The sequence below is a fragment of the Melopsittacus undulatus genome, chromosome 6 (assembly GCF_012275295.1).
Source record: "Melopsittacus undulatus isolate bMelUnd1 chromosome 6, bMelUnd1.mat.Z, whole genome shotgun sequence".
Taxonomy (NCBI): Eukaryota; Metazoa; Chordata; class Aves; order Psittaciformes; family Psittaculidae; genus Melopsittacus; species Melopsittacus undulatus.
In genome coordinates this window covers 36,934,848-36,955,060 of record NC_047532.1, presented here as the reverse complement: position 1 = coordinate 36,955,060, position 20,213 = coordinate 36,934,848, and the positions used below count along the sequence as shown (strand labels likewise).

General features: G+C 46.0%; 1 protein-coding gene across 6 annotated transcripts in view; it reads right to left on the bottom strand.

Annotated features, from left to right (window-relative positions):
* Positions 1-20,213, bottom strand: part of KCNAB1 (potassium voltage-gated channel subfamily A regulatory beta subunit 1) — a 72,627-nt gene that overhangs the window by 10,168 nt on the left and 42,246 nt on the right. For 4 of the 6 annotated variants that reach the window (XM_005141969.2, XM_005141970.2, XM_031042689.1 and 1 more), the window contains exons 2-8: positions 14,463-14,506; positions 8,355-8,392; positions 6,997-7,076; positions 6,154-6,198; positions 5,009-5,053; positions 4,377-4,420; positions 666-752 (exon numbers count right to left, since the gene is read on the bottom strand). In XM_005141969.2, coding sequence (XP_005142026.1) covers positions 666-752; positions 4,377-4,420; positions 5,009-5,053; positions 6,154-6,198; positions 6,997-7,076; positions 8,355-8,392; positions 14,463-14,506 — 383 coding nt within the window. The remainder of the gene's footprint in view (positions 1-665; positions 753-4,376; positions 4,421-5,008; positions 5,054-6,153; positions 6,199-6,996; positions 7,077-8,354; positions 8,393-14,462; positions 14,507-20,213) is intronic. The other 2 variants (XM_013130925.2, XM_013130926.2) reach the window with 1 other exon arrangement.

Sequence of the window (20,213 nt, the reverse complement as noted above, 5' to 3'; positions counted from 1 at the left end):
CCAGAGGCTGAGCCCAGCTCTAGGCAGAGCATTGCTGTTCTCCATGCCGAGGGGGACCCTGCCATGACCCCACCAGCTGCATTCTTTCATGCACCTCAGCTGAGTCCACCGGAGACTCAGGTGCTTGGGGCACCAGCTACTCAGCTGCTTGGGGCACCAGCTACTCAGCTGCTTGGGGCAGTGAACTATAATGCTTACCAACTGATTCTTGCTTCTGCCCGTTACACCCCTAGTTTCAGCACTGAACAAATATGTGCTATCCAGTCAGCCTAGCAGACAAGGATGGGGATGGCAGCACTGGTACTCTCCATCTCTAGAACACCAGGGGTAAGGACATACAAGTTTCATCTGACACAGAGACCTGCCTTAAATACCAACACAAATTCATTTTATCTAAAGGAATCAGGAAAAGGAAATAAAAATCTCAATGTTAAAGCCACCTCTAGGACATAAAGGAAACTAATTTCCTTCCAAGAGATACAAATTCACTTCATTGCAGTGTAATTATGTAGGGCTCCAGGATATAATGAATGAGGTATTTCACTCTTTAGCTGTTCTGCCTGAATATTTAATAAAAAATTGGTTTTAATTTCCTACCATCATCAGTGTAAGTCTGTAAGCCAGGTTCAGTTACATTAAAACCTTTAATTCAAGCTTCCACTAACCTTCCATGGGGGTATTATTGTCTGGCCGGTTGGCAAAGACAACATCCACGTATTCCAGCTGCAGTCTCTGGAGAGAAGCCTTTAGCCCTGGGAAACAGCAAAGCAGACACAAGAACCTGCATGGTCAGTGTGAGGCAGGAGTATGGTGGCACAGAGCTGCCAGGTACGAAACAACACCACATTAGGACTGAAACAGGACTCATTACATTTACATACATGTTTAATACATATACACACACAACACCAAATAGCATATAAGAAGGATGCTGCATAATGTTGTGTCATATGTATGCAGGCATATTAAGAAAAACACAACAGCTTTTTCACATGCAGAATCACAACCTTTCTGTTAGAATTTGCCCTTTTTTTTCAAAATTACACTGAGGTTTGGACTGGTCACCAAGGGTACCCATGGCCAGCCCATCAGAAGGCATGTGCCAGGGAGCAGTTTCCGTGCTGTGCTTCTGCTCAAAATTAATTTCATCTAAATCACATCACAGAGCTTTTTGGTGCAAGCCCAGGGTACACTGCCTCCATCCTGTTTCACTAAATGAAGCCCTGTTCCACAGGACCTTCCAGAAATGCAAGCCCAGATGGGAGGCTGGTGGCACTCGCTTAGATCCATTATGGTGAGCAGATAAAGAACCATGGAGGGTTTTACCCTTTCTGCAGGGTAAGCAAGCTGTGCCCAGCAACGCATTGCATAGGGCAGAAATTGCTTTGCAAGGCAAGACAAGGCACTGTTTTGCAGCTGCAGTCCAGAACTGCTCAGGCTTCAACATCTTCTCTACAATGACTGGATGGGAGATGGCATCAAAAGCCTACATATATATACATGTGTGTGTGTGTTTAAGACAGAGAGAAAGAGAGAGAGAAGAGGATTTCTAACACTTATTTTCTATAAATCTTCCCAGGAACAAAATGTTTTTATGAGTGTTCATGAAGAATGAGCCAAAATAGAGCAGTCTGAAAATGTTCACTGAATTTTGAGATGAAAAAAGATGGCCTTTTTTGCCAAATGTATTTATAGAAAATAGCTAACATTGACCTTAACATTATATGCTATGTATTCTGTGAAGTTATTTCAACTGCTGTCGGTATTTTTTCTATCATTTCATGAAGTAGCTCCACAAGAAATAGAAAATGGATGGGTCCGGACCACATGGCTGCAACTTCCCTGAGCACCTCTGGGTCTAAGGCCACCAACAGCAGGGACATCATCTCATGGCAGCAATCTTCAAATGAAAAGTCAATAAAATGCTGGTAAAAAATTTGATTAAGATTACCTTAATATGAAAGTCATATCTTAATGTAGCTGAATTCTGCAAATACTAAATAGCAAAAACTTTCCAGGACAATCTCAGACATACAAGCTGGGTACTAGGAGGCAAAACCGACTGTGCTGTGGTGATGCTCCTCATCACTGAAAAATAGCATCTCTGAGATGGCAGATGCCCAAATCTGCACCCCAGGGAGGAGGCTGTTCTGCTCACTGTGTTTGCCAATGACTATGTTCATCCCACCTCACCTGCTCCCACCTACACCTTCAGGGTATGATGCAGATGACAGCAACATCCCAGGTGTGGGGTGGATAATATAAATATAGTAATGATATTTTCCATATAATCTATCTTTTAACTTACACAGAACAAACCCTGGTTGTTGAAAGCTGTGGCAAACGGGCCATCGCAGATTACGATGATAAAACACGCAAACAGCCAAACACAAGTTACAGCTGCCATTTCTGGCAGGCAAACTGGATTTTGTGCAGTCGGTTGCTACATTCTGATAAGCAAAGACCAAAGCATACCTCCTGCCTATTCTGTGGTGCAAACAGCCTGCCCCCCCCAACACACCATCAAACTACAACACCTTGGCACACTAGTAATGTAGATGAGCCTGAACTTTCTTTTCTGAGTTTTCTTGGCAGCACACACTAGCTTAACCAGCAACCACTGTAAACAACTGGGGCTTAACTCATGAATCAAAGAGGAGACTGATTACTCCAGCATACACAGTGCAATAACGAGAATCACTTTTCATTGCTGCAGCCATTGTGGTGTGTTGGTTTATGAAGGGTGCTGCTCTCCTGGGGTTTCAGCCCTGAGTTATCCAGGCTGTCATTGCTCAGCAAGAAGAAGCTGCTCCCAAGGGAGCAGTACAGTCTGCTGCCCTGCTCTCCCCAAGGACTTTGGTGTGGAGCATATAATTTCCCAGTAACCCAAAAAACATGTTTTGCACATCCCTCTGTGGCAGCAGACAGAAGTGGGTCAAACTGCAACAAGAGGCAGGCGGTACAAATCTCTCTGCAGAGATCTGAAGCACAGGTAAGAAGCCTGATGCTCCCCTTCTGCCCTGAAGGCTGCCCAGCTCCCAATGAGCCAGAAACCCCCAGTAAATCCCTTCCATAACTGCATAAAGCAACTTTTCTCCTAACCCAAGCTATTTTTTACCCAGAATATACGTAGAAGACAGATCCAAGCCCTTGCACTGCTGGCTGCTTTTCTGGGTCTGAAACCTGCTTACAGTCTGCACAGGGGGAAAGTTATTGGCTCCTGGGTCCTCCCCCAAGCAGGTTTTGGTGGCCTGTTCCAATTCTGCTCAGGAGTCAGCCCAGGCTGGTACTGTGATCCTTAATATGACAGAAATGTGTCTTTTATGGGTGCAATTGTGCCCTGCATGTAAAATCCTGGGCAAGTTATAATTGTGCCTATGATCAGTGTTCCTGAATACCTGACCAAACACCTAAGAGCCCCCAGAAAGAGCTATATTGAGTGGAACTTACTTATCCATATAGAAACACATACTTGCTCTCACACCCTCTACAACAATAATGCATAAAAAAAACCAAACAAAAAAGCAATTGGAAGGAAGATAAGGAGCATCTGTTAGACCCAGCAGAGACCTGGGTGAATAAATCCTGGTGGATGAGCAAGGTAGCACACAGCATCTCGCACTGGGATGTAGGACTGGATGCAAGGAGCCATGTGAGGCAGTGTACAAGAAGATAAAACAGCACTGAGAACAAACCACAGCCCTCCCCAGCCGGCTGCTCGGCAAATGCGACTTGCCCCCTTCCCCCCCAGAGGCTATTTTTGCAGGCTGACATCATGCCCTGCATCCTCATCCCTCCCTACTCTGTCAGGGGAGCCCATGGCCACGTCTGTTGACCACGCACTGCTGCCAACTGCCCCATCCCTTCTAGGAAAGGGCTGGGGGGGTGTCAGCAGGACAGCTCCAGGCCCACCGAGCCTTCCTGCCTCCTGTCATCTCTCAGCAGCTGGGATTGGGGTTGCTCTTGAGGACAACTGTGCAAAGCTGACAGGAACCCGTATAAGGCAGTGAGGTTTTGTAGCACAGCAAACCCTGATTACAGCAGATGAGCAATAAATCTACAAACAACACACACAGCCAGCCAAGGACAACACACTTGCTTAATACAGCAAAAAAATCAAAAGATTATTGCTTCATAGAGGTGTGGTAGAGAAGGCTTTTTGTGTGCATGGCGTTTGCTCAACACCTTTTGAGAAAAGCCAGAATAATGCTTTGGTTCACTTTGGGCAGCTCACAGCCAAGCTTAGGAGCTGCCCAGCGCAGAGAATCAAGTAGAACTGGCTCACAGGAGAGCAATTGCCCTGGAGTCCAGGCGACCCATTCGCCTGCACCAGGGCACCCAGACAGAGACAAACCCATATTCCATACAACACATACCTTCAATAATGTGTTTTCTTGAAAGCCCTCTTTCTGTTTCAGCTCTGAAAAGGAAAAATAGGTACACAGATGTTAGAGATCTGAGGTGCTAACAATTGGGAAGTGCTAATTTTGTATTCTGGTTTAAACCTCCTGAAAATGAATTTACAACTCATGCAACAGAGAGACCCTGAACCTTGTTTGGGTTCCCAGTCTCAAAGACAGCAGCATCTTTGATATGTAATACCACTGTTAATTTAACACAGTAACAGCCATGCTATGGATATTACCTGAATAAAGATACCAGCTCACACCTATAAGCAGAAGGATAAGGATGCTGGCAGGGCAGCAGGGGCTGCTGGGGCCAGGCAGCATGGTGATGGGGCTGTGCCCTAACCAACCCCAGCACTGAAACCTCATCGACATCCTCTGCAATTTTGAAGCAGAGCTGTCTTCACCCCTCCCAGAGCTGCAAAGATACTCAGTGTAGGAGCACACCCATCATGGCACCCCAGCCCCTGCTAGGGACTGCAACCTCTGCCAAGCTCCAGCTCACTAAAAGACTTGGAAAAATGAGGAGAAAGAAGACAACAGACCGTGAAAGGGAAAAGCACGAAGCAGCAAACACCATTAAGAGTAAATGCGGCACTTACTTTCCACCCCAGTACAGTTTTGTTGTTATGACCAGACTGGACCTCCTGCAAAAAGAACAGAAATACTATTATTGTTAAGAACAATTACAAGTAACCAAGCTGCCCATCAAGTGGGTGTTCACACATCACTATAAAACTTTTCACAACAGGTCACTTCTATGTGCAGGTCTGCTGCAGGCAGGGAGTGACCATAGACTGGTGTGCAAAAACACACCATGAAATTACCAAAGAAATTACCAAAGAAAGAGTACATTTTTAATTATGGACAAAGCAATCTCCAGAGCTCTTAACCAAGGGTATCCAAGTCCAGTGCCTCTCATTATCATGCAGTATTCCCAGAGCCATTAAAACTCTAAGTGTTAAATTCACTGCATTAACCTATAAATTCCTATGTGACATCAAACCAAAGATTTATCCTTTGCAAACTACCTTACTGTTTAACTGTACAACACACAATTTCTCCAGCTTTTGCTTTTTTTTCCACAGTACCCAGAATATTTCTTACTGAGTAATCATCCCCCTAACACAGGGGATACTGATTTTGGAAAGAGCACCACTAGAACTCATTCTTCATTTGAAGGCTGAACATTAGGGTACACACAGGAGGTCTTGAAAGATTATGTAAATGCTCTTAAAACTACAAAACATATGGTAATGTTAATCATTTAAATTAAGTATCATCTCCTACCAGGCTATCCAAGATGAAGGCCCATCACATCTTTGCATTCTTAATACATAATCTTATGTACGCAGATACAGATACCAATGCACAACCGTCTGTCTTGATGCACCATGCAAGGCAGTGATGGTGTATACACTCAGAAGTTGTCTTAACTGCAGCAGGCACAGAGGCAGTGGTCGAGGCAGCACAGCAGGCTGTTGGCTGCAGCCTTGCAAAGCCAGTCTGTGCTCCCCAAAAGACAGGAGAGCATTTTTATGTGGCACTTGAAAATTCTGGCTGCTGCAGAAGTCCTGACTGGCTGTACTGCATGGGACCATTGCACAGGCAAGCTCCTAGCGCTGCCTGGAAGCAGCAGTCCCTGCCCTTGGGCCGACATTACCTAATATGCATCATTTTAAAACCCAGAAGGATTCTCATATGCCCAGAGGTCCTGCCTGCTTGCAGGTATCTGGCAGTACAGTACCTCCAGCCCTTCTTCTTCAGGATGTTCCCCAGGATGACCTCAGCCCTGTGCAAGAGAGAGAGCTCAGTGTGAGGGGAGACAGAAGGATACTCAGTGGCAGGTACACCACCATAGCTCTTGTCTACCCCAGCTCCATGAAATGTCCCCCCAGATATCAGCTTGCAGCACTGCTATGGGCCATGCAGCCCTCCCCTCCCTGGCTTATGATGACCCAGCACTGGCTGGGATGGGTCCCCTCAATCACTACAAAGATCTTGTCACCCAGTCCCGTAGGGACAGACCTGCACCCCCGTTCTCTACATCTGCTTGAACCTGCTCTGGGAAGGCAAAGACATCTGTCTCCACACCAGGGATGTGATGTCCCAGTTCGCCTTTCATACTAAATTCAAAGCCATATAAATCAGGCAAAGTCAGATAAATTATGGATGGATATTTCCCACCCCAGCTCCACACTGACACTAAGAACATTAGCTCGGCTGCAAGCAGAGTGGTTCCCATGCTGGGATCTGTGCCTGGGAGCTGTCACTGGCACAGGCCATTTATCACCATTAAAATGCACACCGACTTTTCATTTATTCAGGACATTTTTCTACTTGTACTAACAGCAAGGGGCACAGGTGATACATTTCAGTCTTCAGCTGGCTACAAGAGGGCTTGGTTTAATTTTTTGTTTGATTTTCTTTTAATAATAGTCTGAAGGCTTTTCTGCTCCCCTCAGTGAAAAGGGGGTTTCCCAAGCACCACCAGGGCCAGAGCCTTATCAGTCATGAGTGACTGACTCAGGGAGGAGCAGGCCCAGGTGGAAGGACCCCAGGGAAGTGGAGCAGTATGCTGGGCACTCACTTGCCGGCCGCATACACCTCAGCTGTGTCGAACAAGTTGACACCACTTTCATAGGCGATGGTCATCAGCTGCTCAGCCACCTTAGGGAACAGAGACAGAGAGGTGAGGAGTGGCAAGAGTGGCCACAACTCATCCCCCACGGGGAAAAGCCCCTTAAGGCACAAAGGGGCTTTAGCAGGGCTGGGAGAGGTGTAGTATCCCCTTTGGCAGGGCACCCAGCAGGGTGCGCACTGGCCTGAGAAGCACCAAAACACAGTTACATCAACTTCTCTTTGACTCTTCTTGGGAGGAATTAATCTCATCTCATAGGAACCTTCTAATAAGAAAGAAAGTATGGGGTTATAGAAAATAGTCTGCAAACCTGTGGAGTTTAATACAGAAAGGATATTCTGCATTCAGAAGGGGCTGCCAGCTTGGAAAGGGAGGGGGGGGGGAGGCACCAAGCCAGGGCACCCATGCACAGCCAACATCCTTAGGGTGGGCATCCCTCAAGGATAGGGCTGTGCTTCAGTCCTCTTTTTCCATGCATGAACACTTTGCACTGACTTATTCTAATCAAGGAGGACAGGAGAGCCAGGGAACAAATTATAATCAAAACAAATTATCTCTCTTCAGCCTGCAATGCCAAGGAACAGGAATGAACTCAATGATCCACCGTCAACAGGAGAAATATCACCAAAGAACAAGCAAATTGAAAAGCTAAAAACCTTTGAGTTCAGACTCCTGCGCTGTTTTCCTTCTGCCAAAGTTATTTTGGGGTTTGTCATGTACAAGGGGGAAGGCAGCCAGGAGGTTGCTCTCCTTTTGATGACTAGCATCTGCAGCAAACCTGAGATGGAAGGAAGCCCACGTGCTGCCCAGCACTCGGAGGATTATTAACTGAGATTAAGAGCCACCTGGTACAGGCAAGTGTGCGTAGGAAACTCAAGTTCATTTTCATGTTTCATCTTATTATGTAAAAAAATATTTCACCATGCAGCTCCTTGTAAGCTGAGCTCCAGCCTGTATTTATGACTGTTGCTGATTACATACACGATGCAAAAATAGTTTCCAATTTCCGCTCCAAGAGCGGTGCCACTGCCAATGGTAAGGAGGAAATATCTCTTCAGACGGTGTGGAAAAGATCACTTTCAGGGATAGACAGGCAGTTTTTATTAAAGTTGACCTCTGGAAATATCAGTTTCATTAAGGCTTTTTTGAAGCAGAAGCTCAAGCTTTGTGCTGCTTTGGTTAGTACCTCTCTGTCATTTCCTCATACAGAAACAGGCTCCTTTGATTTCGGTAGCCATGGTTTCATTTAAAAATATCTCATATTGGTTTTTATTTCATGCATTACATTTAGACCAAGAAATACTTACCTCATCTGAGATTTGACCTCCAAAAGTGACCCATGTCCCTAAAACAACAAAATAATCTGTTACTACAAGAGGTTTTTGCAGACAAAAAATTTGCTCTACCAAAATTCAGATTCCTTGGGATTAAAAGGGTTTAAAATGGGGTTAACTGTTTCAGAGGCTTCTGCATCCACAAGTGAGAGTTTCTGCAGCCAGGCAGGAACCTCCTCTCTCCTAGGGAGACAGGCATGTAGACCTGGAGCTGGCCCATGAACCCATCCAGGGAAGCACCGGTAGGACTCAGTGCTGTCAAAATACACAGTTCGATTGAACTCTCAAGCTCTTTGCAAAACTGAGTTCATTTTCCAAAGCTTCAATCTGACAAATTGGAAAAAAATTACGATGCTGGTGAAACATGTCATTTGTGGATTGAAATTCTTCCTAAATTTGTGCTTCAGCATTTAGCATCATACAAGTCACAATTAGGGGGAAAAAATACTTCTATTGACATGAAGTATTTAAAACCCAAAGTGACTTTTCCCCAGGAACTGTTCCATAAAGCCCATGTCCAACACTAGCACAGCCGATGAACAGTGCTTTCATTAGCTGGCTCTAAAAGTAGCTGCAGTTTAGACTCAGTTGCAGACTGGTCTATTATTAGGAAAAACTTCGGGCATTGTTTCTTTTATGACCACTGCTTAAAAAACAAATGTGCGGTGGAGAGAGCATGTGGATCTAACTGGATATTCCTAAGCTACAAGTGTACTATTTCTTATATAAATTTTATGTGTGTGTATATATATATATCTTAGGAATACATATTTCCTAAACCACTGGAAGAGATGACAGTGAGATGGGGAAGCGCCAGGTCACATATGGGACACTGCTCAGACAGCCCATACTCACCCTGGCAGATACCGCTTCTGCCCTACTTGTCTGACCTTAGACAACATCCCATGGAAAGTGATGCTAAGAGACAAGAATGGTGGCTCTGACATTACCTGTGCTTTTTGCCAGCCAAAGTCACAAGGTCATTTTGATCCACAGCAGTTTTCAGGATGTACATGCCAGCTACACATAAAACTACATGTTATTCAATTAATGGATAGGTCAATGCTCACATGGCTCACATGAAATTTCTCAGAATTTAGAATTCTGCCTTTTATGATCCCTCCATAATGGATGGGGCTCAGGCCCAATGCAATTTGTGCAAGATGGAGGAGACTGGGGTGCCAGCGAGGGGTTGAGCTCTGATGTTGCTAAGAGGGAAAAAATGAAATGTTCCCTGGGTGCTTGCACTTGCAAAGACGCAATAGGTATGTAAGTGCTCCCACATCTCCATTAGAAATGTATTGGTTAGCTCATTGCTCACAGCGAGCGTGGAAGATGAACCTTGAGCAGGAATCAGAAAGCGGAGAGCGTGCCTGCTGCTAGTGCTAGAGCTGCTTTAATCACTCTCTGGTTAGAATCAAAACAAGAGTTGCCTCTATTAGGAGAATCCTGCTCTCTTTCCCTCAAAAAAGAGTCAATTTGAATTATTTTATACATGGTTTCTTTGAGTGCAGATAAAGTTATTAATCATGTATGCTTACTGAACATTTAAACTGAAACTCTTCATTTCCTGCAGAATAACCCAAGTTCTGGAAAAGCATAGATTTCAAATGCTACTGGAATAAGAAGAATCAGCAAAGAGCACACGTTTATAACTAATTTTGCATTTACTTCTGCTCTCTGTAAGGCAATAATCAGGCAGCAGTAGCACCCACTGAGCCCAGACCTGCCCAGCGGTGGGCAGGCACCCTTGCCAGCCCTGCTATGCTCTGACAGCTACAGACATCAGTAAAGGCACTTTCATCCTAGGAATAAGATATGCTCTGGTCCTGCACAATAAAGAGAAAATGAAAATAGGTTTCAGCTTATCATTAAGCTTCTTTAGGCAGATGAAAAAAATAAAACCCAAATGAAGCCCGATTTCCATGTTAAAGCTTCAGAAGTGTTATTTTTATGGGAATACATTAAAATGCATTTCTATTGAAAAAATGGGTTGAGGCTGTTTATCCCAAAGTGATTTCTTTGCTTAAGTATGCATGCACGTCCCCACCACAGGTGAGAAGAAAGGCAACTATTTATACACCTGCTGGATTGCACATCTTCTCTTGAATTTCAGTAGCTACAACCTTCCAACACAAACCATGCTGCAACAAGCAACAGAGTGCAGAATGGAGAGGCAAAATGCTCAAGTGTTTGGGCACATGGAGAGCAGCCCAAGAGCTGGCAATGGCTTGTATAGGAATAGATAGCACTTTATCTCTTTAAATACAAGCAGTAAATATATACAATATGTACCTGCCCTGGGTCTGCCCATCTCCCCCTGTACTCCCAAACTGAGCTTGGGAAATGCAAAGGGTCTAGGATCCTAACCCTATCCTAACATCATTGGGACCACATGGGTAAGGAATCCTTGTGGTATTCTTTTTTTCCTTAATCACTGCAAAACCAGCCAGAGGGGCAAGTTTTTGCTCAACAAGGTGATGTCTAAAGCATCAGATGGGGTCAGGAAATCAAGATGCTCTGGTGCAATCCCAGCCAGAGTCAGGAACAGGGAAAGCAGCACACAATTCCCCCAGGCAGTTGATGTGGGGTACCTATGCCCAAAACAGCCAGGGCAGGTGCTGGGGCTGCAGCTGCTGCTCAGCTCTAATTTAAAGAAAAAGTCACTCCAGACAGTGCAAGGCACACTTGGCATTTCAAACAGCGACTGTGGATGATTCACAACCTCTGCCAAAGGGAGTATGTTGGAAGAAAAATATACTAGATGTATATTTTCTAAATCATCACCTTTTCTCCTCAGTAAGTCATTGTCTTTCTCTTGTATACTCCAATTCACTCTCTATAAACACAAACCCCCATGACACAGCATGGCAGTGGCTACAACCTTACAACACAACTTCCAGTCCCTTGCCCATCAGGTTGTTTCCTTGCATTCGAAAACAATTTCTCAGCTGGATATCCTCTCCTTTGTGGAAAGTCTGTATTAAATCTAGATTTAGCTCCCTTTCCAAAGGTGTGATTATCAGTAGGTTATTTGCCGATGCAAAACTGACCACTCAACACTGTCATTGTCAGCAGATGTGTCACTTCTGCAGGGGGTAAAAAAAGAACAAGGGCTCCTGGCTGAAAGCCAGTATGGTTTTGTCCCTGGCTTGCTCCTGGCGAGGATGATGCCACATGGACACCTGGCACATGGGTCTGGTCTGCTGCTCAAGTGACCAGCAAATACTCAGCCCTGCAAGCCTGAAGTAGCTGGGTGCAAACCAGATTCCTCCACCCCCATCCCAGGTCAGTGGACATTTGGTGTTGGGTTCCCAAAAAACTTTCCCCCAAAGCAAACGCCAAGAGGCAGTGGCAGCAGCTGACCCCTGCTGCTCACAAAACATCTGGCTTTGCACCCAGTTGTGAGCACCAGGGTATCCTGCCAGTGGCTGCAAGAAGGTTTCTTGTGTGCTCTTGCATATTGAATTGGATTTTGGGGTTTGGGATGGCTGGTTCTGTCCTGCTGCTCATTTCCTTGGGGTTGGGGCTAATCACCTTGTGGCAGGGTGTATCAACATTTTCTAAAATTCAGCAAGCAGCCTCTTCAGGCAGAATTCACTCTGAACTAACTACAGGAAAGATGTGACCTTATTTTTTCCTCTGCATCACACTCACATTTCAGAACCAGCATCACAGACAGAGCTACACACCAGCCCGCGCATCTGCCCAAGGTTAGACAGTTAAGGTTCCTCAAAACTTCACCCAGTGTTAACTTGCTCAAAGGAGGAGGTGAAAGCTCAGCTGGGCCGAGAACAGGGATTAGCACGAGGATGTTGCAGGAACCTGGTTCCACTGGAGTTCACCCAGCAGAGCAGTATTGGTGGGAGGTTCAGTGACCTGGAGTTATGCTCAGTCACCATCACAGCAACCCTTCCCAAATGTCTTTGCTTGCAAAACTCGCTGCTAACACATCTGACCTCGTGAGCTCACTCAACACTTCTTACACTGCAAGCAGCACCCAGCAAACGAATTAATTACAGTGTGAGCTAGGAGAAGCAGGACATAATTAAAGGGTATACATTGCCTTAGCACTGCCTGCCTGCGATTTCTGTCCTGCTTCACATTTTCCTCCACTTTTTCATGCAGGATGAAGCACACTCCCACCTTGCTGAGATTTTGGAAGGCTTTTAAGAAAGATTGTTGAGCCATCAAAACTTCAGTGAACCTTAAATTAGATTTTCATGCTGCATAGAATTTAGGGAAACACAGTTATCTTTTAGGGAACTGCAAAAGAGAAGCCATTTAGAAAAGTCATATAAGCTGGCACTTGAAGCAGACACCTGATGGATCTGCAGTGGGAGGGAGGACGTGCTGTGCTGCAAAAGAAATACCTGTACATTCAAGAAAAGGTGGCAACTGAATTTCAGTCTTTCCAGTTCTCCCCTATTCCTGCACACATGGCAAAGGCTATAGGGCTCATTGCTTTGGGAACAGGCTGAGATGACTGGCTCCAAATGGATGCCCAGCAGCTCTCCCCCACCTCTGCCTGTGCCCAGAGCAGCCATTTGCTCCCTCCTCAGCCCCCCTTACCCCGCACAGCTGTGCTCACAAAGGCACAATATATTTAGATGCTGCTGCAGTTCCACATGCTTGAAATTAAAGAACATTTTTTCCTGCTGCTACTTCCTTCCCGTAGCTTTTCTCCACCACAACAACATTGACTCTTGGTGAAACTGTAAGGATGATAAAATCTCTGTGCAGATAAGACAACAACTCCTTTCAAAGCCTGGATATATTTTAACCAGAAGAGCTCTTCTTAGTGGAATAGGCCTTATTTATATGACTTGTGATACAGGATGACTTTCACATTTCATTCTATTTTAAAATCAAATCTCAAAGTGTGTTGGAAGAAATGAACTAACCTCTCAAGCACCTGCCCTGTGAGAACAGCCAGCACCAACTGAGGATGGAGCAGGGAGCTAGAAGGGGACATCCACAGGCACAGCAGGTGCCAAATGCAAGCAGAGTCAGGTCCTTGCCTGTTCCTGCCTTCACCGACTCCCCCCTGAGGCAGCAGAATAGAAGCCCAGAACACCCAGCCACTTTTCTAAAGACATGTCAGTGCCTCCATCTTCCCGTGCTAGAACTCTGACCACCAGAGGAACAAGGACCCCTGTTTAATGTGAGGCCCAGGCAGAGCAGAGCATCCACCCCTTGAGGGTCTTTGCATATCCTCAGGGGCTTCATGCTCCTGATGCCCCAGTCTCACACGATGGGAAGCTGCTCACGGGGAGAAAAACAGCCTCCTTTCTACAGCATTTGGTTTGATTTTTGTTTGGTTTATACATACATATATATATATATATATATATGCACATATGTATACACACAATATACACACTTTAAAGCATTCTTCATGTGAGCAGTTCAATTGCCATCAAAGAAATTACTCGCATGAGCAAAGCCATCAGGAGCTGTCCAGTTCATCGCACACTCTCTTACCCGGCAGCTGAAGGCCACCAGCAGTGTACAAAAGCCTGCAGCAACTGCAGCACCGATACACAACCTGCAGGGCCAGTATGTACCTGCCGCAGTGCTTATAGATGCTCTTTTTGATAAAATATAGAAAAGATAAAATATTGATAACATATTCTTCAGTTTCCAAACCAGTATGGAATAGAAATAACAAGATACATACATTGGATAAAGTAACAATTTGCCCACAGCCTAGGCTGACCATCATCCCCCAAGACTGGGGCTCTGACGCATAAAGCCCTTGTGGGCATTCACAGACATCTCTGATGCAGTCTCTGCAGGCTGTCCCTTGTGCTGATCAGGTTATATTAGAGGGATTTTACATCATAAATGCTCACACAGTGCCACTTGAGTGCTATGGGTGGAAAGCACTGCCTCACACCGTGGCTAATGCACAGAGCTGCTGACACACGTAAGAACTTCTGCCATGAGCCATCTGCAAGAATGAGCACAGGCTGGGGCTCTGAGAAAGGACACTTCTTGCTGAAACACAAGAGCAGCTACCATTATACTTCAGGACAGTGTGTGGCCGTAGTAAGCATAGTGGCTACAGAGGTTACTCACCCAGCCCAAGGCACGAGACTCTCAGTCCAGATTTTCCAAGGTTTCTGGAAGGAAAAGAAAATAATTAGAAAATATCATTAAGTCCTCCAGGGACACACAACTTAACCCCATGGGAAACCAGCAGCCAGGGAAGATGAGTCCCTGTTTTCACCCAAATCATCTGTTTTTCTCCAAAGGGGTAGACTCTCCCTCAGCTGGGATGTTGGCCTCCCAGTCTGGAGACATATGGATGTACTACCATCATCCTTGGCCTCACTAGGCTGTTGGAGAAGCTCTGAGTGCTCACAGGGCTGGGAATAAACCCAAATACATCCAGATGTATCTCACATCTGATGTTGTTTGGGGTCCCCTCAATAATGCACGCATGTTCCTTTTGCTTTCATCATTGTTTGGTATTCATTGTATTAACACTAAAGTATCCACCTTATTCAGCTTCACCGGGGTTTTTTTATTCACTCTCACACTTGTCAGAGCACTCAAATCCATCACAGACCCCTGGTCTGGTAACACTGGGTCTCCAGTGTAACCAGCTCACGGACTCCCTGTGAACAAAACAGCCCATGATTTTCCAGAAGAAGGGGGGGGCAGCGCCTTGATCCCTAGCACTGGCTGCTTTTCAGCATCAGTGAGGTAAAGTTATTACCCTTCTCCTCAACTCTCAGAGCCAGGCTGGAGACAAGATAATTAGACCTGAGGCCATGAAATGTGCCATGCATTAAACCCCTACCCTAACTTAAACCTATCGCTGCGGTACAAAATACCCTTTTAATTATACCTTCCTGCTTTAAACTTTACACTACAGCCGGATCTGTGCAATTTTTTTTGCCAGATCTATCTACCTTCCACTGCAGAGCACTAAAAATACAAAAAAAAAAAACAAAACCAAACCAAAAAACCCCAACAAACAAACAAACAAAAAAAATCACAGCACTTTTTTCTGCTTGTGATTAATTATTTAAAGCTAAATAAAAAATAAATTAAAAACTAAGAAAGGAAAAGCCCTGCTCACCCACAGGCAGGGCACGGTGAAAGGGGTCAGATGGAACACCCGACATTAGCACAGGTCATGCCCTGCTCTTTCAGCTCCTTCCGTTTTTACACACTTCATTTCATGACCTTTTCACATGGCACAATTTCCCTTGTTGAAGAGCAACCAAAGGCATCCCAGAGGGTCAGGAGAGCCAGCCCAGCTCCAGCAGACTGCCTTTGAGGCTGGGTGCCCACCCTCCCACCCCCAATGCCACTGCTGTGGCCAGAACCTAGTGCTGCTGCTGGGAATGTAAAATTTTAGGAGAGACAGGAATTCGTCCTCAAGCAGCTACTTGAAAAGCTGCAGCTGCATTTCCAGCACCATGAGCCCCTGGGCTCACAGCACGGATGGGGCAGGCACTGACCTGATTTTTCTTTTTTTTCTTTTTTTTCTTTTTTATTATTTTTTTCAAGTGAAAGCACAGCTGAACCCCTGCACACCAAAAACCATCCATGCATGGAATAGCACAAGTCATGCCCATCCTCCTCTGCTCAAAGCATAACCCTCTGAAACTTCAAAGGCAAATACCCGGCAGCTGCCTGCATGCTCCAGACAGAGCTGCAGCACTTCCAGCAGGAAAGAGGAACTCAGGCTCACAGGACTGGGACTTCCACATTACTTCTGGAGACAACACACCTGCTGCACAGTGCTCTTTGAAGAAGTCAAGCACAACTCTGCATTTACAAACAGTTTACATTTATTTTGTAGAAGAGCTTTTTATAAGTCCTCTTTCTCACCAACCTATTCTTTGCCTTTTGAAGTCTGTCCCTGAACAGTTACACAGCTGCTAGGGCACAGCTTGGCCATGGAGGTGTACTCCTCTCTCTACATAGTTATAAATACATATATACACACATTACCCTTTATATATATGCATATACATATGCTTTTTATATACCACTTTATGTAAGTACATGCATATATACACCCATCCATGCATGAAACCCTAAAGCCTTCACATACATTTTTAGGGTACATCACCTAGCAGCAGGGTCTGTCTCAGTGTCTCAGCCCAGGTGCTGGCTGGCTCTCCTGTCCTCCTTCCTCACAGGTCCCTTGTCCCCTCAGTCCACAAAACCGCATCAGGGCTCGTCCCTCCACAAACTGGGGTTTTGGGGGTAAAGCACACAGACACACACATACCCAGTTTTCCCCCAGAGAGCAATAACCAGCTTTTTGCAGAGTCTGATACACCAACAAATCTGGGCAGAAATACAGTGTTTGGATTTCCAAAGCCGTCTTTGCCATTTACTTAGCACATATGTGACCTGGGTACTTGGAAAAATTTGTATCTATAGTCAAGAGGCAACACTCAAAATGCCAAGTCTTTGCAGTGCAAAATCCCTCTCGCAAAATGAGCTCAGAAGCCACTTGGCAGCTCAGGAGGTTGCCTGAGTCTGTGGTCCAGCTTGGGGAACATCGCCAGGTCACAGCCCCCCATTACTTCAATCCTTTTCAGCCCTCTGCTTGTTTGCAAGCATTTCACTCAACCACACACTCTAGTTAATGGGTGGGCAGCATGCAAGCAAAGCAAACACACTAAAATATGGAGCCAACAAAAGAGATGAAAAGTCAGCCCTCCCAACATGGTTCATCTCCCAGTGCAGACCTCCTGTTGCTTAAAAGCACACAGCTACTGGTTTAATTACTGGTCCTATGATGGAGTAGTAATTTGTTTGAAAAAGCAGCAGTTCTTGAGACCTGGCTCTCCTTTATCCCCCTAAAAAAATACAAAAACCACCAAGAGAAAAAAAACTTTATGTATATGTTTACATCTGTTTTGCATCTTCCAGGTGTACATATATGTATAAATATATTGCATACATATGCATATAGACAGACACACATGCCCAAAACCTGCAAAACTGCCAAGTAAAATCAATGGTTGGTTTCTAAGTAACCAGACAGTCACAGCCCTTTATGCTTCTGCTGTGCTAATTCCCTAGTCTAAGACAATTAATGAGCTCAGTCCCTAGAGGTGAAGCAGCAGCAGCCCATGCAGAGCACCAAGGATGGCTGCGCTGGGAGCAGTGGCTGGGATGGCAGTCAGGATGGCAAGGCCAGCAAACCCTGACTCTGATGAAGCCCGAGGTGCCCTCTTGTCACTGGCTGCTCCAGCCACGCACAGACTGAACATCTTCCCTGGGCAAAGCTGCTGGAGTGCCTGTGCCTATGGGTACAAGGACAGAGCACTACCAAATGGCTTCAGTTCCCTTTCACAGGGAAGCCCTGTGCATAGGGTGTGGGGGCTCCAGAGGGACAGCATGTGATTAGGGATCAGCTGGGAAAGTATGGGGGGATTCTGCCATTGCCCTCCCAAGTTATCACAGGCAGTGTGGGTTTTTCTGGGCCAGCAGTGAAAGCTCTCAGCAATGTATTCAAGGCTAGAAATGGTCTTTTTATACTGCTATCTTTTTATACATCTATTGCTGAGCTGACACATGCTTTTCCTGTGGGATGCTTAAGCACCTGGCCAGTGCTGTATGAAGGCAATTGCCCCTGCAACCCAAGGTCTGCCTCATCCATGTCCCCACTGAAGCCAGACCCAGCTAGGTGCTGTGCATGTACCATAGGCTTCACTGCACAGAACACAGGGGCTGGGCAAAACCACGTCCCACCAGCAGCACTTGGCTGCAGGAGGAGAGGGGAAGATCCCCTTTTCTTGCATCTTTCAGTTAGTAATTATCAGACAGTGTATCAGCACCATTGCTCTGGTCCTTCTCATCTCTATTCGGCACGTGTTCCCTCATGAGCATCCATGAGCAGTGGTACCTGACATCCCACACGTGCAGCCACAGTGCCAGCACTGCTATTTGCTGCTGTTAAAGTCCTGAGAAGGTCATTCCATCTCTGAACCCTGACCCTGCCTGCCTCCCAGATACCTGGCACTGCCACCGCTCCTGGGAGTTTATGCTGACGCTATTTAATCATGATTTCAGGAGTTTAAAATAAAGCTCTTTTCAAACTGGAAGTCAGTGCTGATGCAGGAGGAAGTAACCATTAAAGAGGACATTGCAAGAGCCTCCAGTCTCTCAGGATCACTTTGCTTTACCTAGAAGCAAATGATTAAAAATCAGCACTTGCATGCCTTCCCTCCACCCCCCTTTCCATTAGCACAGCAGTTATCTTGCTTCTCCTCTCACTGATACTCAGCTTCCCTTGCACTCTGCGGAACCGGAGCAATTGCACTGCTCCCCACAAATCACTGCCCAACCTTGCCACACATAGAGAAGTACCAAGAGCTCTAAGTCCAGGACTTATCCCTGCCACGGTACCTTCCATACTGCTTCTAGGCACCAACCTGAAGCTGCCTTTATCTTCTTTATCCCAAAATTACACCATGAGCGAGACCCAGAAGGTATTCTACATCTCGCTCCTGAATTCTTTTAAAAATAAAAGGCTAAAGCAAAATCTTATCACAGTGCTGTGCTGCCCAAACCCAGGCTATAGCAGAGCAAAGCCAAAGCACCTAAGTCTGGGCATGGGAGAATTCACTGAAGGGAAAGAGATGAGGAAAGATGCACGGAAGCTGCACAGAGAATATCACTTTGTGGCAGGGGCACAGGGCAGCCCCACTCAGGGCCCACAGCAGGAGCTGTGCAAACCCCACTGGAAACACCCATGCCTCTGAAACCTCTAATAAAGCATATTTATAGCCATGCTCATTACATTGAGGGCAATAGGGCACTAATTTAATGAAGTGAAAGAAAACACCACTCTGTTTGTAGGTCTAAGAAATATACATTTTAACTTTAAATCTTTCCAGTTTGCTTCTCCAGGGAACAGGCAAGCATACCATGGTAGTATTGCCCACTCCCAGTGCCTGGAACCAAACAGGGAGGGGGACAGCAAAAGATATGGGGACACAAAGCCCCCAAGAGCCCAGCCTTGCATGCTGTTTTAACATGGTACTTCTTTCCTGGCTTAAACCAAAGGTGACATGTTCCCTGTGCAGGTGGGAGTTTGAGCTATCACAACTGTCCCCACAGCACTAGCAGCTTTGCCAGATTGCACTGGGCTCACAAGCACAGGAGATGAATGCCTGATTCATTGAAAACACAGCTTGCAAGTCAGGGATGTTGTTAAAAATACACCAAGGTACCAAAACAACATGTAGGGAGGGATGACATTTTCCTTGACTAGGCTTTTCCAAACAGAGGGCGCATCCATTTCCCGAGGAAGCACAAGTTCTTGGTGGTGTTTGATGGGCAAACACCACTTTGAGACACTGGCATCCATGACAGCATCTGTGTACTGGCAGCCTCCAGGAGCAGCTACCACTGCTAAATTCCAGTTAATACCACACAAACAACAAGCACGTGAGAATGGCCCTGGTGGGGAAAAGTCTGGGAAGGAGGTGTTACCCCAGCACCCACTGGGGCCAGGAGCTCACAGTCAGCAGGGAATGGCATCTCCCTGCTGGAAAGGAGCAACTTCAGCAGCGGAACCAAACAGGCAACACAGACACAGGGCTGGTTACTAATCCCTCTGCCACTTGCCAGGTCTTCACCAAGAAAATCAAGTTCTCATTTTCTCTTGCTAGTGGAGAGAGTTGCATATATACCATATCTGCTCCTGCCCCTTCCTCAGCCTCCATAAACCTCACGCTCAGAGCCACAGTCCCCCGTGTCACAGGGATTTTGCCTGGGGTGAGCTTGGGGTTTTTGCCTGGCAGTCTGGCAGGCAGTACCCCAGCAGAGCAGGCATCAGGCCCTAGGGTG